Here is a 23,012-nt window from a genome sequence, read left to right on the forward strand (position 1 = left end):
TTTTAAAAAGCCTGGAGCCAACAGCGGTGTTGTTACGTGCATGACTTATATTTGATAGACTATTTTTCGATGTTCACTGGGGACGTGCAACATCATATGATTTTTGTTAAAATATCTACTCATGTTGATCGCGCCAAACAAAACTTCTTACCGTTCGGTCGAGTGGTAAAATTGTGGAACACTTCACTTATAGAGCAACGTTAACTCACTCGTATAGAATAGAAGCATGACGACACTTCTAACAAAGGGTATGTGCGTTAATGACCTGTATATTTGTATGTTTACACATACTTGCATAACCAGTATACCATTTCATTTTTGTATTCTCTCTTGGCTAATTTTCACCAACATTTTCCATTATCATTTAGACCAATTGTCGCTTTCCTAGTTTATTGGCCTAAACGAGCGTTGCCTACAATCTTGTCACTTCGGATACTGTCGCAACATCTCCCGATGCACCAGTTGTCGTAGTCTGCACAGTCGAAGTGCCTGCATCTTGAGTTGGTCGCGGCAGATGTGAATAGTATCCCATTTGACAACTATTGTGATGCGATACCTTTGCTGCCTGATTCAATTGATATTGGGCTGCCTTGAGCGCCTGTTGCTGCTGTTTCGTCATACAATCGCATGGTGTCTGTTGTACAGGAGCTGCAATCAACTCCTCCGTTGATTTAGCCATAATTTTCGTTGTTGTTGTGGTAGTAATCAGTTCTTCAACAAACTGTGAAGGTGGTGGCGCATAATTTTCTACATCAGTGTAAGTTGAATATCGGCCGTAAGGATTCTTGCGTGGTATGGAATGGCGTTGTTGCGCGATTTGCAATTTCACTGTCGGTTTCACAGTTACCGTATCCAAGTAGCCATACCCAAAACCATAACCGCTCACTGCTTTCGTTGTTAGATTATCCCAGGACTTCGGTTTTTGCACGTAAGTTGCTTGTGGATAAATCTGTGAAGGTTGAACCTGTGTAGCGGTTATATGATATCGTTGTTGATAGACGCCGTGCACATGCGCTGCCGGCTGTTGTTGATGATGTGAATGCTGTTGATGTTGCGGCCTTTGTGATTGTTGTGCATGTTGTTGCGTTTGTTGTTGATAAGACTGTCGGGATTTGGTGGAATGCTGGCGAGATGCAGTGTGCTCGCTGTTTGGATCCCAATACAAAGTGTCCGTACTAAGCGATGTAGTGTAAGAAGTAGAGTCAGCTGGCGGAAACTCACTAGAGGTGCACGAGTGTAAGCTACAATGGCTCATTAGACCTGTTGTCAAATCGAAATAACGCGAACGTATACTGCCATTATGTGAATCACAACTACCGTGAGTTTGTTGCTGCTGCTGTTGTGGCGGTAAATGATGGTGATGATGATGTGGCAGCTGCTGTTGCTGTTGCTGCTGCTGCTGCTGCTGCTGCTGTTGCAACATATCTTGTGTTGTGTGATGGTGATGATGATGCATATGATGCCTCGTGGTACCGGGAGAGGTGTGCGATGTCTGTGATTTGGGCCTCTGCTGACGATCTTTTGAATCACGTTCACGATCACGATGTTTATGCTTGTGCGTGTGTTCTTTGTGACGTGTTCGGCGACGCGTTGGCACACAATGTGCGTCACAGCAAGGACTAGCCAAGTCGTATGCATCTAAGCTGACATTGTCAAGATTGCCATTATTACCATTACCACTGGCGACACCAGCGCCACCCGCACCGCTCACTGCAGCGCTCGCCGTGGCGGCTGCCTTTTCTGCCGACTTCCATTTAAAATGGCCAATACAAGGATTGCAGGAATGCCCATAGCAATGTTTGCCAGACTTGTGTGGCTTCTGTGTGGTACTTGTTGATTTTAATTGATATGGCTGTTGTTGTTGTTGCTGTTGTTGATACTGTTGCTGATCCACTGAGTGCTGTTTGTTTGGTTGTTTGTGCTTTTCGCAAGTTCTTGGCGGGGGTATAGGTGCTTGAGATCCAGCACCGTTCCTTTGCTGGCTTAAACCACTTCGATGAGAAATATTCGCCATACCCGTTGCCTTATCAAACGATTCTGTGTGCCGCAAAATAAAATGTTGCTCACTTGGGCTACGTTGTATGCCGTCAGGGCCACTCGTAGAGCCAACAATATACTCCCCGCTGCTATTGGAAATAGATGGCTTCATTACATAGCGATAAGTCGGATCTAAATAATGGTAGGTAAGCATAAATTGCGCAGGCGGCGGTATAATAGCCTGTTGCGACTGAAGCCTGGCCATGCTGGGAACATCTTCGGTGGAAAGTGCCGGTCGATAGTATGGCAAATTTTGCGTTTCTCCATCTGTAGGCGAAATGCCGCTTTCAGCGTCCGTGGGTGATGTGGTGGCTTTTTTGCGTGCGGGCAAACTATGTGTCTTCCATTTGCCCTCAAGTAGTTCGCGTTCACGAAGGCAAATACGTTCCAATTCATTCATTTTGCTATGTAGAAGGTTTTGCAAATGTATGTAGCGCATATGAAGGTCGACCTATGAGTAGCAAAAGAGCGGTTACAAGCAAAATTAATATAAAAATTCATTCTCGTTAATACAATTAGAATACCTTTCGCACACAATCTTCAAAAAGCACCACCATACGCATGCGCGTATCAGAGCTTTTTATAAAATCCACAATTGTCTTATGATCAGCTTTTTCCATGTCAGTGCCATTAATGGAGAGTATAACATCGCCTTCTCGCATGCCTGCTTTATATGCCGGCCCATCATATTCCACGTAATCGACGTAGGTGATCATCTCAACTTCCTGATCTTTTTTATAGTGTATACCATAACTCTGCAGAGTGAAACCGTACGAGTCGTCCTTCTTTTCAATTATGATAGTACGCCTACGACGATCTTCATCGGGCTTCGATGCGAGGAAACGTTCCGACCTGACTCGTCCAATGATATGTGTAGACTGGGACAACTGAAAAAACGGTAAAATATTAATATTAAGATTACCCATAGCACTGTGCAACATTCTGAGTTCGGACAAGGGAGGATGGATTCCAGCTAATGGTTTTCATTTTCTACCTTATTTTACTTTTTAATTAAATAAAAGACATATTTTTTATTCAATGTCTTTTTATTGGCATGCAGTCTGCCTAATAGAAGCGTGATTGGAAAAATTCAGACCTACAGTTCCATTAATTAATTTTCCGTTCTAAATTTTAATTCTGCTAAGTAGGTGTATCCTTTTCATAAAACGCGTTACGCAATTTGTTAGTTTTGTGAGAATTTACAAAGTGTGCGTTCTTTTTACAAAATGAGTTCCGCATATGAAAAACGATTTGAAGCAGTGTTGCTATGTACACACTCTTAAGGTCTAAAAATGGCACGGGTATCTGCAGCAAAATTTTGAAGAAGTCAAAAAAGGTCCTAAATACACGGGTGCAATAGTATACCGAAATTTAAATCGTTGATGACTTTCCCAGAGGAAGCCCAAAACACTGCCTCTCCTCTAAGTAGTCGTATCATCCCACAAATACGCAACCCCCATAAACAGTGGTGTTAATGTATCCAAAGACATCATTCGTGAGGACTTTACGTGCGGAAGACCTCAAATTCCGGAGCATATTCCGCAACTCTCACTCATTGAAAAAGTCTTGCATGGGCTAAGGCAAACTCAGGTCGGAATTGTGCAAACTTAATATTCGAAGATGATTCTTCCTTTTGGACCAATAGTTGCATACGTCCTTCCTGGTGTACTGCTGATAATCGACAACCTTAACGAACTTTTAAGTATCCAGTTAAGGTTCGCGATGTTGTGACTGCTTTTCCGAAAAATATTTTGGCCGTTTATTTGTGTTTACCGCCAATTTGAATACAATTTTGAGGAATAAAATTTAACACGAAGCAGTATTACCGTAAGCTGCCAAAATATTTGTAAGAACTGGTCAACCTTGGATTTTACAAGAGACAACGATCCAAGCATCGAAGCCGACGGTCTACAGCGTGGAAGCACCAAATTGGGATTAAAACGTTGAATTTACTTTCACATTCGCCTGATGCCAACCCTATTGAAAATATTTAGGCAATAGTTACGTAAAAACTCAAAGAAAATCAAATATGGACGGTCAAACAGTTAGCAAGGCAAATTTGGCTTATTTGAAGCCGATTATATCCACAAGTTACGTAGAAATTAACAAAATGTATGACTCGAAGATGTGAACCCATCATAGCCAATGTTAGGTTATACTACTGTGGGCAAAAGTAAGGTGAATTTGGTTGTAAAATGAAAAATCTTTATTTATTCTTGTAAATCACTTTCATCCCCTTCAAAATAATCCCCTCCCGATGAAATACACTTATGCCAACGATTTCTCCAATCCCCGAAACATGCCAAATAGCCCATTTCCGGTATAGCAATCAGCACCTTCTTCGATTCAGCTTTTATCTCCTCAATCGACTCGAAACGCGTTCCCCGGAGTGGTCTCTTGAGTTTTGGGAATAGCCAGAAGCCAGGCGAATACGGTGGTTGCGGAACGATATGCGTGGAATTTTTGGCGAAATGGTCACGAAGAACGAGTGCAGTGTGAGGCGGTGCATTATCGTGATGCAAAAACCAAGAGGTGTTGGCCCATAATTCTGGTCTTTTTAGATGAATTGCTTCACGTAAACGACGCATAACGCTCAAATAATATTCCTTATTAACAGTTTGGCCAGGTGGAAGGAATTCATAGTGCACCACACCACGAAAATCGAAAAAAACTGTCATCAGGAACTTTATTTTTGAACGACTTTGACGTGCTCTTTTCGGTCTGGCTTCGCCTTTATTGGATGTATTGCGTTTAATAAATATTATAAGCCTGTATAATGCAGTTTCTAGATTTCGTAAAATAGTTATGACGGTCATGCTTCTATTATACAGACTGTACATACTTAGATATGTAAAAGGTTTTCCAATAACAAGCATTAGGTGTTAAACAGGAGAGATGATTAACAATTTTTTATGGCCTGAATTGGATGGTATTGATCTGAAAAAGTTTATTCTCTACAAGACGGCGCTACGTTCCACAAAAGCAATGAAACCATTGATAGGGCTTCCGGGAAAAGTTTCCGGACCGTGTATCTCTCGAAGAGGTAATTGGCCACCGAGATCTTGTGATTTAACACCTTGTGACTTTTTGCTTTGGGGCCACGTAAAAGAGAAGGTCTACGCCAAAAGCCCAGGGTCGATTCAAGACCGCAAAGATGGAATTCATGAGGCTATCGAGGTCATAGGGCAGCCACTTTGCAATTCAGTTATGGAAGATTTCATGAAAAAGATTTGGCCTGTAAGCGTGGTCGTAGTGGCTATTTGCCTGATATTACTTTTCACTCTTAACGGCATAATGAAATAAACATCCGATCATTTATATTAAAAAATAGCCTTTTTCTTTGAATATCAAAATAATACCTCTTATTGGAAAACCCTTTAGTATAGAGAGTACAATTTCTGAATAGAGGATAGTCCTTCAGTAAATATTATAATAGAAACGAAATTTAGGCATAAAGAAATGACGTGGTTTTATCTGCTCTCAATAACATTCTCGTTATTTCGTTATCGAGATCCCCAAATTATCCAAAAGTTAGCCTGGATCGAAAAAAATGCATCAAGGAAGTTGAATCAAATTTTGTATAAAAAAATTGGAATTACTATAAGTGCACAAAAATACTTGGAATGTTGACAGTGGCATACGGTGAGAATACTCTGAGTCAGAAAAATATTTACACGTAGTATAGTCTGATGAAAATGTTGAGAAAGTTGCTGATGATGTCGGCATATCTGTTGGCTCACGCCATGCAATCGAAAATGTTGTACATAAAGCGCGTGGCAAGGAAGCTCATTCCAAAATTGCTACACTTTTACCAAAGTCAACGTCGCTTGAGCATCGCTCAGGAATTGTTGAATGATGTCAACGATGATCCAGATTTGCTTAAAAGGGTCATAACTGGTGACGAATCATTGGTATATGGCTGTGGCATCAAAACTACAGCCCAATCATGCCATTGAAAGAGTTCAGGAGAGCCAAGAGTCGCCGAACACGCAAAACACTTGTCTTATTTATGCCTCTCACAAACAAACTAAACATGCTCGTATTACTAAAAACCATTAACATATCTTCGAGTCGAGTGTATCAATGTAAAAAATAATAATAATCGAAAGTCGAATGTACATACCCCACGAAATTGAAAATTTACCTTATTTCTTTAACAAACCTCGTATATGATACTTTGCCCAAGGTAGTTTGTATCTAAATCTATGCATGTCTATATCTATCTCTATATTTACCTCGATTCCTTTATTATTTTGCATACAACCGTTATGTGAACAAAATTATAAAAAACTTGTGCACAAGTGCGCGCGGCTAGTTTGATTTAGTTTAGTAGTTCAGACGTCGACTCCATTATACTAGACCAGGTTAGGTTAGGTTAGCCCTAAAACCCATTGTTATACCTGCATTTAATTTGCGTCCCCTAACTAAGTTGAATATTTTTAAGAAGGTAACCTCTAGTGAGACATTTCACAAATTTCCAGGATCTTTAAAGAAATAATCACACATATATTTGGCACGGCTTCTTTGAAGTGCAGGACATTCACAGAGGAGATGTTGTACCAACTCAATTTCTTCTTCATTTCTGCAGCTCCTGCAGAAATCATTGCGAGGTACACCCATTATACTGGCTAGGGTGCCCGTTATAACACCTATGAGGATGTTGGTAATTGATCTGTTGAATCCAAGCAGACATTTTGTCTAAGATTCAGTTTTGGCCAGAGCGCTTTGGAGAGCCTGCAGGTAGTAGCCAGGCACCACCAATCTATTGGTTCCCATATTCCTGACTAAGAACTTATGTTCTCTATTTTCTCTATGGAGACGCTATTTCGCTGAGCAGAGAAAAAATTAAATAAATTAATGTCATAACTTCTGATATAATACCCCGAAAAAGGTTTAAAAGCATCACAGTAAAAAAACACATTTTTGAGCGCTTTTATGTTACAAGCTCATAAAAAAGTATAATAAATAAACAGCTATAATAAAAATTGTTGCATTCACTTCCTTTTTAACTCATTTCGTTTTGCTGCTACCCTTAGTCTGCATTTGCTCATACACGCATTGAAATGTCTTTGTACTTGCTGCTGCGCCCAAAGGCATTGCTCATCATTTCTAAGCGCATAAAATTCTCGTTAGTTAATGGCAACTTTTTCAAGCAATCCCTTGTGATCTATGTTTGTTAGTACATTCTTACAAACAAGAGCGGGTACTCACACATGCTTGTTTACATATTCCCTATAGGGAAAATCTGAACTACATAGTTAAACAAATTTCTTATTTTGAATTTGCCAATTGCAAACCATTTCTGTACTCAGTGTCGAGAGTAGATGCATATATCTATCCGGAATGGTACCGAATATTTCGATAGCTCAGCAACGCAAGCAAAACAATAATTTGATTTCCCATACTTATACATATAAGAAGGTACTATAACCTCGACACTATTGAAAAGGGAATTCACTGTTAGTTCCGTACTATCGTAAAAGCTATTCAGAGAAGAACAAAAGATACCTGCTTGTGTGTCGCCATGAAAAATTTAGCAGTGATTTAGTTTTAACTAAAATGTAAGGGCTATGACTACTGGCCCTTATCTTTTATGCGAGTTTCTGATTATGTGTTCGTACTTACTGCATATAAGAAAGACGTAAATGTCACAGAAAAACCTCCATATGCATTCTTTCTCTTATAAAGACTTCATATGTATGTAGGAAAGATCTTTCTCACACACCCTTTCAGTTGTGCATCTCCTATATTTTAATATAATGTCCTTGTTTACAAATATGCACCTCCTTTCTCTATTTTTTGTAGTAAGTGAAAAAAATTTAAAAGTGCGCAATGTCAACACAGTGTTGCTATAAAGTCTTTTTTGTGAAACAACACAGGTCACATACGCAATCAAAACTTTCTTATATCTAAAGGGTGATCAATTTAGAGGTATAGGGTTTTAAATTGAAATAAAACAACGAAAATTCCAATTGATTGAACACTCTTTATTATTTTTGTGTAGCACCATTCATGACATTTATGGTATTTTTAAAAATAATCCCTTTCAAATGTTGGCCGCAGCTGCGCAGTAAATACCAATCGTAAACACCAAGATTTTGAAGATTTCGCTCGAAAAAAGTATGTATTTAGTTTGAGAGTAGTCACGCGCTTCTAAACGTAAAGATAGAAAATTGCATTGACGGTTTGGCCCGTTGACACGAACTCCTTGTGGAAAATTCCCTTGGAATCGTAAAAACAAAAGAGCATCGAATTGATTTTTGACTTTTCCAGTTTCCAGTTAGTTTCAGGTTCATGTTGGAAGCACCACGTTTCATCACCAGTTACAATATTGTAAAGCAAGTATTTTCTCCTCTCTTTAATGAGGTCTTTCAAATGTTGAATTCTGAGAAATTTTTGATCCTCAGTTAACTTGTGCGAAATGAAACGTGCACAAACCTTTCGTAAGCCCAAACGATCAGTTAAAATGCGATAAATCGATGTTTTGGAGATATTCAACTCCAATTTCATGAATTTCAACGATGATTTCGGTTTCAGTATTGGTAAATTTACAAACAATTCCCATGAAGTTTTCGGTGATTACTGATTTTGGGCGGCCCGTATGTTCATTGCCAATTATGCCCTCACAACAATCTCTGAAACGTGTAAGTCACTCATGAACTCTGGCACGAGATAGACAATCATCGCCATAAACGTTTTTCATCAATTCAAATGCTTCGGTAAACGTTTTACCGATTTAAAAAAAAAATTGATATTAGCTCTTTGTTCGAAACTCATTTTTGTACCGATGGCACAAACATACTGACACTTTAGACGCAATAACTTCGCTTCCACTGAACCGAATATCACCAAACTTTCACTGGAAGTCAGCTAGGAATGTAATTTCCAACGCACTAACTCATTAAAAAGATGGCGCCATCAAAAACATTTTTATAACGTCAGTCTTATTTATTTTGGACTTCACCTTGTATATGTAATAAGTACTGCTATAATTTTATTTAATTATTTAAAACCATCAACCTAAAATGTATCTAGTACCATAAATTTAAAAATAAATAAATGAAACGAAATTAATTTTTTAATGTTGATCAAAAATTTAGTTTCATGTATCTACAAAGAGCTATTTTTATCAACGTTGCCAACTAAATCTATCTTTTACCGCAAATAAAGTATAACTAAAGTTATGGTCATTTAAATTAAAAATTGAATAAAAACTGTACTTTGTTACTTCTATTGCGTTGTCAACCCTCCGTTCTTGTTTTTCATTTTCCACTTTTTAAATTTGCTTACAGCTGCGTTTCGGTACAAAATTTACTAAGTTTAACACAAACATCAATCGCAACTCTTTGATTGAACTCATTTTCCGGCCGTACTCAAAATATAATGACAAATAACGAAATAATTAAAATGTTCTCACAAAAGGGAACCATAAATTCTTTCTATGTAATATATATAAAGTACATTTGTGCTTAATAGAGGGTGTAGATTAAATGTATTGTATTTTGATCACATAAAAAAGTAGTTTGTATTGTAGAAATGTTGAGGTGCGGTCTTTTAGTAATTACGAGTACACCGTTGCAGTGGTGGCGGCCGGCAAATTATTGTATTTCACGCTACATTGTGACACATTCTACGAGTAAATAATATACGAATATGAAAGGTGGAAAATGTTAAAAACGCACAAAGTGAACAATGCGAAGTGAACACTTAAATACTTACATATACCTATATGCACTTATATGTGTGTAGCATACATAAAGTGGCTGTAAAAACATAGTAGTATATACAGAATAGTTCATACAATGTTTTTTTAGTTAAACAAATTTACAAATATTCATTTTTTCGGTATATTACTGGCTTATTTGAAAGAGAAAACATTCTCATTATTTACGGATCACGGCCGTAATCATATGGCTGTCTCGGCTGGCTTCGCAGTAGCGCATTCAGTTAACCCAGTTTTCCAAGACCTTAGTTACGATTTCTGGCTCCAATTCAAGCATGGCTTGTTCAATATTCGCCTTAACCGACCGAATCCTTAATGGATTTTCTTGCATAACATCGGCCCTTCAAGGCACCTCAAAAATCTAACGTGATTAATCACAGCTTCGAGAGAGCCGACTACCGAATTTGGCGGGCAAAATATTTATTGTGGCATAGGCTGTGTGGCATGACGCGCCATCGTACTGAAATTAAATATCGTTCAAGTTCATGTTTCATGCATTAGGAAATTGCCTGCCGAAAGCCCACAGTGGGTTTCCTGAATTTTGGCATCTAATAACTTGCCCTTCTCTTTTAGCACATCACTTGTAATTGGTAAGTTGTTGGCCCTTTGATCGGTAAACCATTTGAACACGCCTTTTTTATTTTTGGAAACTCAGAAATCTTAAGAGTCTTCCTTTTAGCTGGATCGGGGTCAGATCGTGTACCAAACTACTTTATAGACTAAGCACTTTGGTCTTGGAATGCCGAGGTGTATGCTGTTCAAGAAGCGTTGAACTTCGTTCTGGAAAACAGATGGAGAGGCAGATGTATATGTATCTACAGCGACAGCCAAGCTGCGCTCATGGCCTTAGACAGCCCCCCAACCACATCAGGAGTAGTCGAGTCCTGTAAATCCAGGCTGAAATATGTCGGTAGACATAATAGCCTGATGCTAACATGGGTCCCGGGACACGTATGTATCGTGGGTAATGAGACCTCTGACTCCTTAGCTAGGATGGGCTCTGAGGCCAACTTCTGTGGCCCAGAGCCCGTTTTGCCACTCCCCTCTGCAGCCATCAAAGCCACGGTTAGCAAATGGGTTACTACAACCCACAAGCGAGCTGGGAAGGCTGAGAGAAGCTGCAGATGGACCAAACTGATGTTACCTGTCATGTCCGATCGACTGTCGCAAATCCTCCTGTCATTAAGCAGAAGGAAGTGCATACAGCTAGTTGAACTGATGACGGACCACTTTCTATGGGCGAAGCACATGGAAAAGGTAGGCATCTCAGACAGTACACTTTGACCAGCTTGTGAAGAGAAGGATGAGTTGGCGGGTCACTTCCTGTGCGTCTGCCTGCCTTCGTTCGAATCAGGTTTGCGGTCTTTGGCACTGATGTGTTAAGAAGCGACCACCTGGGCTCCTTCGGTTTCTTCGGAGATCGGGTAGATTTAAAGAAAATTAAAAGAGAATCCAAGTGTAGTACAATGGCCTTAATTAATGTCTGAGTGCTGCACTTGCTAGTTGTTGCAGCGTTAATTTTCCCTTTTGCCATTATGAGACCACACCATGCAAAAGTTAACGCAAAACTGTCATTCCGTCAGCAAATTAATTAAACGGTGCTTCCTCTAAATTCATTAACCTGATTCAATCCAAAAAATGTCATTACCAGAGTAACATCGGCGGTACTTCCCTGAGCTTTATTCTCAAAAATACAACATGAAAAGAACAAAAGAGATAGGCAAAACAAAAATTGTTGGAAGTATCGAGCTAAAAATATTCTAATGTCGTAAGTACTGAGTACACAATGAAAAATAAAATTTGTGTTGCAAGTAACGAGGTGTGCAAGCATCGAGTTTTTACTGTATATACTTTCTCATTTTAAATCTACGGGCTGTTAAGATTAGAGTTAGACGATCTTGAGCACTGATGTCACGTCTATTATTATATTATTTATATTACACTCGTATGCTTGTTTTAATATGAATGCATACATAACTGTACTTATCGAAAATAAAAGTACACATATACTATTATTACTTACATATGTATACGTAGGTATATAAACCGAGAACCGTGCCGGTCGCAGGGATTTTGCTCGCAAATTTAGTTATTCAGTTAAATCTCAATAAATCGAAAATTATTTAATTTTTTACCTAAACTTTATTTATTTTATATTGAAATATAATATTATGCCGTACTAGTACATGTCTCGCGCTCAAGTATCAATCGTCAGAAATTGTACTAGTACGTGTCCCGTGCACAATTTGTTAACACTTGATTGATTTGTGCTAATACACTTGACCACACATGCCCTCACACTTTAACGCTCATAATCCCTTTATCACTTTTCAGCCAATTCGCCAATGTACATATGTACATACACGTATTAACATGCTTACATATGTACATATTTTCCTTGCTTCCCTGTAAGGAAAAAATACGACATTCCATACCGAGTTTTGTAAGTTCTGACAATCTAAATTTTATTATGCGATGTTTCCGTGGCACATAATTCACTCTCTAATTCCTAATTCACGTCTCAACTACCCTTCGAATTACGTAATTCGCCATACAAAATTTTGAAAACGAATTGGTGCATTTGTAAGTAAATCAGTCTTAATTACCTTACAAGTCGTTATATACTTTATCGGACAATCATGAAAGCCTATCAATTATTATTGATCTACAATATTATTATTGCTATCAAACCAGAACAAAAAGGTAAAACAAGACAAAATTAACAAACGTTGAAGATATCCAGAAAAAGTTAAATTTTAATAGCACTCATAGAAACAAAACAAAATAATGGAAGTAAATTGGCCTCAGAGTTTCCATGCCTGTATCACCGAGGTCACAAAACCTGGGCTCTGCAACTACTGCATCATTTTTAAAAGCGTGTGGCTATTTTTCCTGCAGCCACGCAACTCGTTTCTTTATATCCTGTTGCCATTTGCTGGAACTTTCCTTATTACTGGAAAATGGAGGGAATAAATCAACACAATCTTCGCTAAAAAATAAAGTAAAATCTTTCTTCCTCCAAATAATGATAATAATAAACAAAGAACAAGAACAAAAATAAGAGTTGTCAAAGTGAATTATGAATGCGCCGTGGAAACAGGTTAATTCGGGAATTACTTAGCAAATTACGTGCCCTGGGTATTTGATAACCAAAACCAATATAACCAATTTTGTCTAGCGGTAAGTGGCTTTCACTACACCTTTAATGGTAATGCGTTCCAAATTTCAATTTCGAATACCAGTAAATGAAACGTTCAGTGCACTTAAAATTTAATGCACTGTGCCCAACTAAGCTTTCGGAAATAGTTTATAAAAATTATGTTTAATTACATGTAGGTAAAGGAGCCATGGGTACCCTTTTCAAAATCATTGCCATGAAAGCTTTCTATAGTTCGAAATGGGCATAAAACTGTAAGTCCCTCTATTTGCAATGCGTCATTATGCATCCCATTTCAAACATTCATTTAAATATCTTTCGATGATTCATTATTAATCCTCAAAAGACTTTCGACTAAACAAAATATACAATATTACCTTAGAAATAAGTGTTTGGCTGAGTTCCTCCTCCTATTTTTTGTGTGTTTGGAGGTGTTGCGCCACAAATTGAGATACCTACATTTTTAAGCCGACTCCGAACGGCAAATGGTTTTTTATGAGGAGATTTTTCATTGCAGAAATACACTCGGAGGTTTGCCATTGCCTGCCGGAGCGACCGCTAATATATTAGAAAAAACTTGTTCTATCATCAAAATCGGATTTAACTCGTGAAAAAATGCATAGAAACTTTTCTAACCAAATTATATTTAGCGGTGATACACATACACTCCTAGACAAAATTGCTTTGTTTACTGTCATTCACTTCTACTTCCAAAATGATTTTGAATAAATCGTTACAATCAAACACCACATCTGTCGATCCATGAGCAAGTAGGTTTTCTTTAAAAAGTTCCAAAATATTTACGAATTATTCTATAACATCAATTTGTTTTCAGGTTTTCAGTGTAAAAAGATACTCTATGCAATAAATAATTATCGAAACTTGACAGCTGCAGCGTGAGACCACCCATAGTTTAATATATATGAAATACATTTTATCGATTGATTGTATGGCCGAGTACAGCTGGCTCTTATTCCCCATTCAAACAAATGGCAATAGTTATTATGCCCTTTCCTGCAAGGCCTTTCTAATGTTGGTTGGAGCATCATCGCAGAAAAAATCTTGCAAATTACAAATATGTTACATATGTATACTGTATTTATATGAAATTTATGTATAATGACGGTGGCTCATACAACATACCTATATTCTTAGTTTAAAGCTGTGTTACCCCTTTGTTAAACCCTTGCATAACTAATATTATTTAGTCACATATATAAAATATTCCTTTTCATCTCGGGCCAATACTCGTACAAATACTTTTGATGGAAAATGTGATTTCTGCTTTATGACTTAACAACATCGATACACTGCCGTTAAAGGTTTTGGTATTGCCATTCTGCTGTGAATTGCTCTAATAAAGCGTAACACTCGTACACTGGCTAGTAGCAATAAAAAATATTTACATGAAGGTATAAAATTTGTTAAAGCATTTAATGTATTTGAAAAGAAATCTTAATGTGGGAAGAAAGTTCAGAAGATGGGAACTGTGAAATAATATTGTAGCTCCACGACAAAATGGCGGCAGATCATCGGCCAAGATGGGGAAGATCGTTATCGTATCATATTTTCGCGATACAAAATGGATCGATGATGTCGCTTGAATAACTTTTCAAAGTATACAAAATTATTTTCGAAGTGGGTATTGAAAGGAAGTTTGGGGCGAAAAATATTTGCATTATTACGGCTTATGTTGGCGGCATTGGCAAGTGGTCGAAAGTACTGCTATTGGATTATTCGGGAAAAAATTTCGTTTTTTTTTGTGGATATATCGAGCCTCGAGGTTAAACCCAAGTCTTTCAGGGGGTCATAAACAGTTGAATTCGATAAATTTAACCTCTCACCAATCTCACGTGTTGTTATTCACCGGTTTGCATAAACTAGCGCCTTTATCTCGTCTTTATCAGCTAAAACCGGCCTTCCAGAACGTGGTGCATCTTCGACATCAAAATTGCCATATCAAAATTTTGCAAACCAGCTCTGGCACTGGCGTATTGTCAACACATCTTCTCCATACACTTTGGTTAATTTAATTTCACTTATCCAATTCCATCTTATAAAAGTCGGTGCTTGCTCATTAATCCAAATTCACTAAATATTAGAAGGACTATTCTCGCCATAGCGGCCGCCGTAGCCGAATGGGTTGGTGCGTGATTACCATTCGGAATTCACCGAGAGGTCGTTGGTTCGAATCTCGGTGAAAGCAAAATTTATAAAAACATTTTTCTAATAGCGGTCGCCCCTCGGTAGGCAATGGCAAACCTCCGAGTGTATTCCTGCCATGAAAAAGCTCCTCATAAAAATATTTGCCGTTCGGAGTCGGCTTGAAACTGTAGGTCCCTCCATTTGTGGAACAACATCAAAACGCACACCACAAATAGGAGGAGGAGCTCGGCCAAACACCTAACAGAAGTGTACGCGCCAATTATTTATTTATTTTATTCTCGCCATTACTTTCAATATTCCTCGAAGTTTACGGAATAATTTTTTTCTGGTTAGGGATGGTAAGAACTAATTATAGGTAGTTCCAATGCTCCGAACTCTGAGAGAATTTAATGCGCTTGCAAATCATACTGGCCTGGATTTCTTCAACAAAGAATCACTTCAAATTGGTACTAAATGAATTGTTGAAATTCTTAGTATTATCTTATAATCCTCCTCTCTTTCTTTCACTCATTACCATTGAACCTAGTGAATTGTAAGTTTAATTTTACTTTGATTAATTTATTTAGCATTAATCTTTTTTCATAGTCTCTAAGAAATACTGTATTTTGTAGACTATTAATTGAATAAATAAATAAATAAAATAAATAAATTCTTCCTACATTTGTGATGCTGAAAGGTTTCAATGTCGGTTAGTTCTCCATAATTGGAAGTTATTAGGAATAAAAAAATTGTTAAATTCGGCACCTACCGAATGGTTGTCACGCACGAAACATTGGGTCACCATTCATTAGTAAGCTTAGCAGTGCAATTTAAATTATGATTACACTCACTTACCGATAAAAACCCAATAACCCTGTGTAAAATCGGTCACTAAGTCCGAAAAACTAGAATTGACTTTTTTCTAAGCTTTCGTTCTGGTAAGCCTGCGTACCGTAAAAGCACTATTATCGACCCCGTACCACCGCTCCTTCATATTGGAGCTCAGCTCTGCTGAAGACAAAAAGCGAGATCGTGGGCATAAGTTTTTACAGTGTGCCACTTAAATTACCGTACTCTTTTTATATTTGCACAAATCAGCCTGTAACTTGGCCAAATTTTTGTTAAATTTAAAAAACTTTGATTCAGGCTTACAAAACAATATATTTTCTTTTAAATTATGAAAGCTTTCAAACTTAATGTAATATTATTAATTAAAAAACAAAAGGAACTTCAATATCTGCATCATCAAAAGTCCACGTACTCTTACAAACTAATATAACTTAGTATTTAGTGGGATAACCCTTCATCTTAATCACCTCTCTGAGGCGATTTGGCATTGACATCACCAGTTTTTCAATGTAATTGGGATCCATTGCGCACCACTCTTGGTACAATGCCTCTCGCAGGAGGTTTTTATTGCTTATGTGGTGCCTCCTTATTTTTTTTTTCAGCATATTCCACACGTGTTCAATCGGATTGATATCCGGGCTCTGTGGTGGCGTCTCCAAAAGGCATGGAGTGTTTTACGCGAGGTACAGCCTGGTGTTCATTGCTTTATGTTTAGGGTCGTTGTCTTGCTGAAAATAGAAATCCGAACCTATTTCCAATCTCTCGGCGCTGCTCTTCATATTTTTTTTTTTTAGATATCAATATACACGTATTGGTCCATCACTCCGTCAATATATTCCAAATTTCCGACTCCTGCTGCAGCCATGCAGCCCCAAACCATAATACCTCCGCCGCCGTGTTTTACGGTTTTTATGGTATTCTTTGGATTTAGGGCTTCTCCTAGTCCATACGCGGAGACGCCCGTCTGAGCCAAAAATATTGTATATTACTTCGACTCATCTGAGAAGATGACCTTCCAACAGAAGTCAATTGGTTTGCCCACATACGCTTTCTCCAATTAATTAAATTTATGTGCGGCTTCTTGAGAGGAGTGTAGGACCTAACGTTATATGTTTTTAGCGCTCTACTTACTGTTTCCGGGTGCATCTCCTTGTCAATGTTACGACGGATCCTTGTCCACCAGATGCTTTATTGTGCGCCTGTCACGATCGGAAAGTGCAGGGAGCCGGTCGGATCTTTTGTTATTTTTAATGCGCCCTTCGTATTTGAATCGCCCAATGACAGTCTGAATAGTGGATTTGCTTCTACCCATAATCTTAGCTATCTCTGCATAAGATTTTTGCTCCTTTGTGTGGAGATGCAGGATCTTACCACGATCATCAAGTGATAACTCTTTTCGAGGCATTTTGTCTATAAAAATCGAATATTTTGTCCAGCTCAAGCAAAACACGCCAACTATAATGAATTGACTCATTACTGCGCACCCCGTTATTTCTAAGAAGAACGCTGGCCCCGGACAGCACAAGAAATTAAGAGTAGACTTTTGTTCACGCAAATATGTGAGTATGTTTACATTCGCGCCAATAATATAAGACTAAAATTGAAAGTAATTGTTTTTCTTTTGTAGCTTAGAAGAAAATATATTGTTTTATTAGCCTACATCACAGTTTTTTAAATTTAACAAAAATTTGGCCAAGTTATAGGGTGATTTGTGCAAATATAACAAGAGTACGGTGATTTAAGTGGCACACTGTATAAATTTCATTTCATTCTGGCACAACAATAACTTGGCTGCATTCTACTCGTCCTGCTAATATATTTCTCTAGTATTAATAATATTTTAATTTTCTCAATATAACTCAAATATTTTTCATTCCTCAACGTTAAAATTAATTTCAAATTTCGTAACAAAATAACAAGATCGGCAAAGGGTACTACTACTAATGTTCATAAAAAATGATTGCCAGCAAAAAAACGACGCAGAAAATATTGTAAGAATTGAAATCTATTCAAAATAGACTTATTCTGTATTTTGTGGAGTGGGAACTTTTATCTGCAGAGTACTGTATTCCAGTTTTAAGCCGGCTTCAAACGGCCGGTGATTTTAAGAGAACCCTATTCACAGCAGTTCGCCATTACTTGCTGAAGTATAGTCCTATTGGAAAAGAAATGTCTATCGTTTGATTTTTCACATCCACAGTGAACATTAAATCCGGTATCAACCGAAAAGTAACCATGCACCAACTCTCCGCCGTTTATGCACATTATTAATATGTATGTACGAGTCTATTTATTCACCTACTACATACATAAATATTGTGCTTGTGCAAAATATAATCGCATATTGTAAATGTCAATTACCCAATAAAATTACCTGAGAATAATCGAGCTCCTCATCGCTTGCATCCAGACTCTTATGTTTGTGATGGTACTTGAGACGGCCCAAACTTCCAGTGCCATTGACATAGTGTGTTGTCGAGCGTTGGCCCGGTGTTGCGCCGCCAATGACAACCGTACCCAAACTACCTGCACTCGGGCCGCTAGCCGAAACGATGCTTTGGCAACTTGTGCTGATGGGATTGGCGCTGACCGCGGCCATTGTGAGTTGAAGTCTAGTAATTGAGTTTTAAAAATTGTTTAATTGCAATTTGTCGAATATTTCTCTATTTAATCTTCATAATTATGCACTCTCCATATGAGTATTTGACTGTGGCAAAGATCGCAAATGCAGTCGGCATATTAACGTAGCTGAATATGTATATTCTATGATAGACAATCCGTGTATTCTATTGATTTCTATTTGGTTTTGTATGATAAAAATTTCTTTTGCTGTTTCGCTTTTTGTATAATTACTGGAAATTAATTTTTTTTCTTCACTTTTGTTAAGCAATTCACTTCATTAAAATTATATAATTATTATACAAAAACTAATGGATATACACGTACACATATATTTATTCCTATATGCATGCACAAGCGAAAAGTACATTAACAACGACGGATTTTAATATTTTTCACGCTTCACAGGGTTTTTTTTATTCAACATGAGAATGATAATATTTCCCGGTTTCCCCTTTTAACATATTTTACTTATATTTTTAATCAACTCTTTCCTGTTTGATAATGTGTACATATGAATTTATTGCAACTTTCGTATTTTCCGTTCGTTGTTCTGCGCAGGCCAAAGTCATAGGCGATACTGTCATATTCGTAGCCACAAAAAAGGCAAAATACATTTGTAGGTATTGGCATACCCAAATACCACCTACAGTTATGCTTGTAAATATACATAAGTATATAGATACATATAATACATAATGTTTGTAGTTAAGCCCACATTTATGTTCATTTGAAAATAAGTATATATGTATCATATTGTGTTTTGTTTAAACCAACCACCTTTACATTTAACGTCCTTTTGTTTTTGTTAATATTATCGCAACATTTCCATACCGTCAATGTCTCACTCAATGTTTTCAAGCCATAAGCGGAAGTTCTCTCATCTGGAGCGGTTGTACATACTTACGTGCATATCCACATAAATGATTACGTATATGCAAGTATGCATACTTATAAATATATTTAGAACAACTGACTTTATGGCGCACATGTTGCAATCGGAAAGCTGTAGCATATGCGCAGGCGTTTATACAAACGCCAGATATGGGCATACCGAAGCTATCGATAACTAGCTATTGATAATTCTATGATTCGATAATTTTTTCGAAAAGTTTGATAGCTTTTAGCATACACTTATATACAACGTTATCACTTACGAGCTTTATTTGTTCTGTTTTCAGTGATTTGGAAAATTCAACTTGCTGAAAAATGGAAATTTCGTGCGATGATTTATTACGATGGTTGAAGGTACATCTATGGCATCGTAACAGGTGACGAATCTTGGACCGATGCATATGAGTCGGAAACAAAACAGCTATCGACAGTATGGGTGTTCCAAGACGAGCTTAATCCAACAAAAGTTGTTCGGGGAAGAAACAACTCAAAGCAAATAGTCACCTTTTTTTCGGAAAATCTGTTCATAACGCCACTGTACCTCTAGAGAAACTTAAAAAAGTCAATTATAACAGGTACATAACCATTTTTTAGTCAGAAGTTTATGGAGAGTTAAGGAAAACAAACCGCCGAAGACAAATCATCATTTTGCACTAAACAATGCGAGTTCTCACGTAGAGTTCTTTTGTACTCAAAAGATCGAATTAGTGGATTATCCGCCTTATAGCCTTGATTTGGCACCGAATAATTTCTTTTTGATTCCGAACAACAAATATAAAATGTGAGGTCAACGTTTTTCGCTAGAGAAACGCATTACACATCTTGTTTTCGAGATAAACATAAAAAGTGTCAACGAAAGTGCTTTGAAAGTTGGTTCAAACGAATGCAGAGGTGTATTGACTTTCAAGGAGATTAAAAAAAAAGCGTTCAAAAAATTATAATGAAATATTTTCCTATGTTTTCATATAAAAGGCTACCCTCGTAACTAGCTGCATTAAAAAATCGAATAATCACTACATACGCCTCTGGTTCGATCAAACTCTGCCAGCAAATGAACACTTTTTAGAAGCTACCAATTATCCTAGAAGTACTTATGCATTCTGTATTCGCCACATCCTGCTACATTGTCAATATCCCTCATCCATGCTCACCAAGTTCTTTGAAGATAACAATCGAATCCAATCGAAATCGAAATCCAGCCCTGCAGAAAACAATGTACTGCTTCCTAAAGAATATTAGCCCGCCCTGAGCCTACCTTTACATACTCGACTTTATTTAAGAAGAAAAATAAAAAGCTTCAAATTGATTAAGGAACCGTTAGAATTTATATCAACATTTATTTCGGCAGAAGTGTACCCCGAAGTTTCGTTTTGTTTTTACTGCCAGTAGAGTATAAAAAGTCAACGTGAAAGCCCAAAAAGAACTCCTAATAGCGAGTGATTTTTTAAGTTTTTAAAGGTGAGAATTATAAGTGTTTATTCTGATGCGGAATTTTTTTTCATTCATTTCATTTAAGTTAATTGGAGTTTTAGAAACAAATACGTTAACTTCGACTGGCGTCGATTCAAGTTAAAATTACTTTTGTGTGGTACTACATTTTACTGATGGTTAATTTCTTTTAATTTTGAAGCAATGGAGTGTAGAAATAGTGAAGAATAATTACTGTAGTGAATGGAATCAGTCGTGTTAGATGAAGATGATGAAGATTTTAGTGATGAAGCATTGGAAGACCCGAATTATAAGCCAGAAGAAATCTCTCCGGGTGACGAAAAGAATATATCAGCATGTCTGCAAGAAATGAATTAAAGGTCTGAGTCATTTATTCCAACCGCTGATTTAAACCGTCTCTTTAAATTGCTGGCTTATCTGACGTCCCTTCTTCTGGTAAATATACAGGAGTTAGTGTCATATGTATTTTTCACTAAAACCATACAATTTTCTTTACATATAAGATAAATAGGATTACAGATCTCGAAGCTAGCTTGAAAAATTCAAGCGAGTTTTCCAACAGTACACTTTAAGGAGGACTGATTACATCGTCCAAATGGTGACAGGAGCGAAAACCATAACGTTACTTTAATGTGGGTCCCAGGAAATCGGAACATTGACGGAATAACATTACTGCAGAATCTGTATTCACACCACTGGGTTCAATGAATACCTACAAACCTGCATATATCTAATACCTGCAAAAATGATATGTAAACAAACAAACATTAATAAATATGAAACTAAGGGTTGCCGACAGATTCACGGCAGTGAAAACTGGCTTCTGGTCTATAGGGGAGCAAGCAGGCAAAATGTATATCCCTTACAATATAACTGTCATAGTTGTAATTAACTGGAGAAAAAAGAAACTATCTTCCACTTTTTCTGCGAATGCCCCGCCCTATGTACGGCGAGGATGTTAACTCTTGGCAAACCGCTTCTGGAAAACCTCTAATAGCTGGCTGGTATAGACGTAAACAACCTTATAAGGTTTGTCAATCCCACAGACTGGATATAGTCGTGAAGGAATAACTCAAATAACTTGTAGATAGCGAGGATATGGCAACAAAATGTTGAATCACCACTTCAGCCAACCAAGCAAGCATATATATATATATATAATTGGCGTGTACACCCGTTTTGGGTGTTTGGCCGAGCTCCTCCTCCTATTTGTGGTCTACGTTGTTCCACAAATTGAGGGACCTACAGTTTCAAGCCGACTCCGAACGGCAGATATTTTTATGAGGAGCTTTTTCATGGCAGAAATACACTCGGAAGTTTGCCATTGCCTACCGAGGAACGACCGAACCAACGTTCTCTCTGTGAATTCCGAATGGTAATCACGCACCAACCCATTCGGCTACGACGGCCACCAAGCAAGCATACAAAGGTCAAAATCGGTCCTCTGACACTAAAAAAATTGCTGGGTTTTTTCCTTTAGGATCTCAACTTTGTCTGTTAGATGGTTAAACTACAATTTTCACATATTGACTAAGCCGTAACCATTGGAGAAGAAAATAGAAAAGAAAAGGACGAACTGCATTGAACAGCCGGTTTTTCGTTATTTCATTTTGTTCTGGCATCCGAATGTACACGGTGAAAGAAAAAAACAAACCAGCCGGTCTACTGCTAACACCCAAGGCGAATTGAATATCTAAGGTAGTGCCATTAAAAACAGTTACTTTATTTTCGCGATTTTGACAAGTCTGGCGTCAGCTCACTTCGCAATACAAAACACACCAAAATAGGAGAAATTACATGTTTGTGAAAATTCGGTGAATGGATTGGTAAATTGTGATTTGTGAGATTTAAATTAATCAAACTAATGAAAATGAAGTGCCGTGTGTTAAATTGTGAAAATACAAACTAATATAAAGCTTCTAAATTCAATTTGTTTACGCTTTTATGCGTAAGACGCCGTGGCAAGAAAGCATGTGTGTGTATAACTTCTTGTGTTTGGTTATTTCCATTGATTTCGCCTACTCCTCCGCTTCAAAAGCTAGTAATTCCCCTTATTTTTGCTTGTTTATTCATGGGCTCTTATGACATGGCGAATTCGGAAGGCGCAATCGTGTATTCTATCTTTTTTGGCTATCATCT

The 23,012-nt window shown here is 37.6% G+C and overlaps 1 protein-coding gene and 1 long non-coding RNA gene across 2 annotated transcripts; one reads left to right on the forward strand and one right to left on the reverse strand.

Moving 5' to 3' along the window:
- Nucleotides 1-318: 318 nt before the first annotated feature.
- On the reverse strand, nucleotides 319-19,078 carry LOC128861437 (uncharacterized). Its single transcript, XM_054099573.1, has 4 exons — nucleotides 18,286-19,078; nucleotides 2,562-2,924; nucleotides 1,895-2,488; nucleotides 319-1,816 (listed from the first exon to the last, which is right to left on the reverse strand). Exons 1-4 carry the CDS (start codon nucleotides 18,508-18,510, stop codon nucleotides 413-415), a joined length of 2,586 nt encoding a protein of 861 aa, XP_053955548.1. The 5' UTR covers nucleotides 18,511-19,078; the 3' UTR covers nucleotides 319-412.
- Nucleotides 19,079-19,728: 650 nt separating this feature from the next.
- On the forward strand, nucleotides 19,729-21,996 carry LOC128861546 (uncharacterized). Its single transcript, XR_008454386.1, has 3 exons — nucleotides 19,729-20,882; nucleotides 21,055-21,308; nucleotides 21,377-21,996. It is a non-coding gene; the product is annotated as an uncharacterized LOC128861546 (long non-coding RNA).
- The last annotated feature ends 1,016 nt before the right edge of the window (nucleotides 21,997-23,012 follow it).

Source organism: Anastrepha ludens, chromosome 4 (assembly GCF_028408465.1).
Source record: "Anastrepha ludens isolate Willacy chromosome 4, idAnaLude1.1, whole genome shotgun sequence".
Classification (NCBI taxonomy): domain Eukaryota; kingdom Metazoa; phylum Arthropoda; class Insecta; order Diptera; family Tephritidae; genus Anastrepha; species Anastrepha ludens.

Coding starts and splice junctions, on each gene's coding strand:
- LOC128861437 (XM_054099573.1), bottom strand. CDS start 18,510: ATGGCCGCGGTCAGCGCCAATCCCATCAGCACAAGTTGCCAAAGCATC. Junction 2,925..18,285: donor AGGAGCTCGATTATTCTCAG/GTAATTTTATTG, acceptor CCGTTTTTTCAG/TTGTCCCAGTCTACACATAT. Junction 1,817..1,894: donor AACCAAACAAACAGCACTCA/GTGGATCAGCAA, acceptor ACCACACAGAAG/CCACACAAGTCTGGCAAACA.